The sequence below is a fragment of the Fukomys damarensis genome, unplaced genomic scaffold, assembly GCF_012274545.1.
Source record: "Fukomys damarensis isolate Sample0158 unplaced genomic scaffold, DMR_v1.0_HiC HiC_scaffold_22, whole genome shotgun sequence".
NCBI lineage: Eukaryota > Metazoa > Chordata > Mammalia > Rodentia > Bathyergidae > Fukomys > Fukomys damarensis.
Window position 1 is genome coordinate 23,597,670 of NW_022900934.1, and position 3,278 is coordinate 23,600,947.

Sequence of the window (3,278 nt, forward strand, 5' to 3'; positions counted from 1 at the left end):
GCAGATGATGTTTGGGGCAGCTCTAAAACACCACAGGGTACCCTGCAGCTTTGTAAGGTCACCTCCTAGAACCTGACGATCTTTGTTCCCACACCCCAGAGAAATGCCACACTCTTTCTTTCTGTTTTATTTAGAAATGATTTAAAAAACATTATACAAAGGCTGATCAGTTTAAAATGTGACCGACACTGAAATGCTGTGATTTCCCCCAGGCTGAGGGAAAGCTGGGCTCTTGGGCCACCAGCGCTTTGCCCCTCTGTCTTTCTGCCCTGTCCTGGGGTGGTGAACAAACAATGACCAGAGGCAGGAGAATCCAAGATTGGAAGCCTCCAGGCTGAGCCCTCTCTGGGCCTGGCCCCACATGCCTCACATCTGCAGCCTGGGCTGCCTGCCTCCATCTCCTGCTCTTTCTCAGCTGGCTTTGTAGTAGTACCAGGAGCCGACTGGAGCCAGGGAGGCGGGGGGCCTAGAGCTTTCAGAAAGTGAGAGCACCAACCTGAGGAGTGGAGAGGGGCCAGGAAGGGAGAGATGGATAGAGGACACACTTATCTCACACCTCAGAGAGGTCCACAGGTGGAGACAGAAGACCCAGCCAGCCCTGGGATGGCCCTGGGAAGTAACAGAACCTCTCTGTGCTTCATGCGAGGGCATGATGAGAGCTACCCTCGACCTCCCAGGGCCTATACGAATTTCATGTTAGTGGACAGGTGTTAGCTAATAAAGTGCTTTGCAAAGTATAAAACACTGTACAAACCTATGAATCACTAATATCTCTGCAGTTGTTCCCTGCCTGCCCCAGGGAGCCTGCCCTTGGCCAAAAAGGAAAAAACAAAACAACAACAAAAAAAACATGGTGATGAAAGGGGACACAGTGGACTCACATAGGTGCCTCTGGCACCATAGATTTAACTCAGGACAGTTCACAGGGTAGCAGGAGTCCCTGTCTGTGCTACAGGGTAGGCTGACCCAAAGCCCAGAGGCCACAGGGTGGGGGCAAGGCCCATGTGGGCTCAAAGGGCAGGAGTGGCATCTGAGACCCTGCCAGCACCCTGAAGACTCCACCACTTTTTGGCTTTGGCAGAGGGCTAGTGGATGTCACTGCACCCCTTGGTCTTGCCTAGGGCGCCTCAGTGACAAGAAGTGCTGCCTGCTGAGATGGAGCAAGGCAAGCTGAGCCCTAGGAACTCCTGCCAGAAGTGAGCACTGGGCCCAAGAAAGTAAAAAAGGGAGGCCCCTAGGCTTGGGGCTGCTACCAGTTGGAGCTGCCCTTTTCCTAAGAGCAGTACAGGAAGAGGGGCCCAGTGAACTGGGTTGCCAGGGCTAAGCACATGGCATGACATTGCTTCTGGGCGGAGACAGAGGCCTCAGGGTAGCTGCGGGTGTGGGTGCTGTAAGAAGGCTGCCCTGGGCCCTTTACTCCAAGGCCTTGACAGTGATGGTCCTGGAGCCATCTCTGCTTCACCTGACTAGTCCACGAGAAACAGGCTAGAGCAAGGCTGGGGCAGGGTTAATGGGGGGGCAGTGGAGGACGGTCACAAACTTGATTGGCCTCCAGAAATGGGGTCAGCTCTTGCCCAGCTCTTGAGCCTCACAAGCAGGGCTCCAGCGAGAGTTAGATGGCTAGCATGGCCTTAGGAGCACCTTGGTCCTTATCACCTGGGGTAGGGCCAGCACACTGGCCTCATCACCAAGACAGTCATTGTTAACTCACCTAATGCCTCAAGCAGCCTTTGCAAAATAGGACTTTAAACAGTAGTGACAGGACATTAAATATTCATGAGGTGACAGCTGGGTCCTTTTCAGACCCAGTTGGGCCACAGCCCTGCCTGCAGCATGTGACCCTAAATCCTGGGTCTCAGAGGAGACCTGACAAGTACAGCAGGTTTCCTGAGGGATCTGTTTTCCAGCAAGGAGACCCCAGGCTCGTTGTCCACTGTTGGCAGCAGGGGGGTCCTGCAGCCTTGAAGGACAGGAGGGGTAAAGTGGGTAGGGAAACATCTGACCAGCAGGTGTTGGCAGAAGGGGACTGGGACTGGTGGCATCTCCCAGATGGAGGATGAGAGCTAGTGCTGGCTTCCCGTGGAGGGTGCTGGGTCCTAGCCGGACTGGAGCTGTGGTACCTTCTAGACACCACAAGATTCAGTGACCACAGGGACTCCTGGCACAGTCCCTGCCTCCTGGCATGGCCTAGTCTATTCTCTTGTGTAGAGAATTATTTCACCCAGGATAGAAGGCTGGCACCTGGGTGCTACATGCCTTCCTGGGGCACAGCCCCTGTTGCTCCCTGCCCTCAGCGTAGGCCAACATACCCACCACTTCTACTGTATGATCCTGGCCTTCTGCTGGCCCCAGTGGGCAGTGGCCAGAGTTGCCCCGTAGACCCTGGTGAGGAAGGGCCTGGCTGGCCAGACCGAGTGGATGGAGAGGGTTTTGGGCTGCTCATACCCACTCCTGGACTGGCCGCTTATAGTAGGTGACAGGCTGAGGGCCTGCCTTGTTCTTGAACTGGAAGATGGTATAGACCAGCACCAGGATGCAGAGGGACAGGATGCAGGGGATGACTACGGCCACGGCATTGACGGAGCCTGGCACATCGTTGATGGTCACCATGATGTCCACATCGTCCTGGGGCAGCCGCCGCTCCTTGCGTCGCTCCACCTCCTTCTGGTTGCAGCCCATCCAGTCTCGTAGGATGTTGCGTGGGTACCCTGGCTCCACACTCAGTTTCTGGTTGTCAAATTTCCAGTAGTCCCGGCCCTTGTAGAAGTAGGTGTAATCTGCAGAAATAAGGCCCAGCATCACCATTCCCAGACACTTCCCGGCACTTGCTCTGGGCCAGTGTGAAGCACAGGGTACTGTGGCAGTGTGCAGGAAGGAAGGAAGGGGTACTGTGTTAGGTGGAGGGAGCAGTCTGTTGGAACCTTGGAGGTGGGATAAGTACAGTGCTTGGCTGGATTGCAGAATAAAAAGTGCAGCTGCAGAAAGGGACACAGGTTCTGGGGCCATACACTATCAGCTCAAAAGTGCTGTGAAACCACTAAGGGCTTTAAGTAGAACTAGGAAAGGACCATTCTCAGTGCAGATGCAGCTCTGTCACGTGCCCACAGGCTCCCCCTGAGGGTCAGATCAAGCCCTCATCTTAAGGCTTGGATAGCACTGTTTCCATAATTTTACGACTAAGTCCAGCTCCTGCCTGGGCCAGGAGAGGCAGAGAGCAAGATTTCTCCGGTTTTCAGTAGATAATACCTCCCTGCAAATTACAATTTTTTTTTTTTTTT

The 3,278-nt window shown here is 54.4% G+C and overlaps 1 protein-coding gene across 1 annotated transcript in view; it reads right to left on the reverse strand.

The window, feature by feature from the left end:
• Positions 1 to 3,278, reverse strand: part of Mmp24 (matrix metallopeptidase 24) — a 30,977-nt gene continuing 27,699 nt past the window's right edge. Inside the window, exon 9 of the mRNA XM_033767104.1 lies at positions 1 to 2,777. Coding sequence (XP_033622995.1) covers positions 2,440 to 2,777 — 338 coding nt within the window. The 3' untranslated portion in view covers positions 1 to 2,439. The remainder of the gene's footprint in view (positions 2,778 to 3,278) is intronic.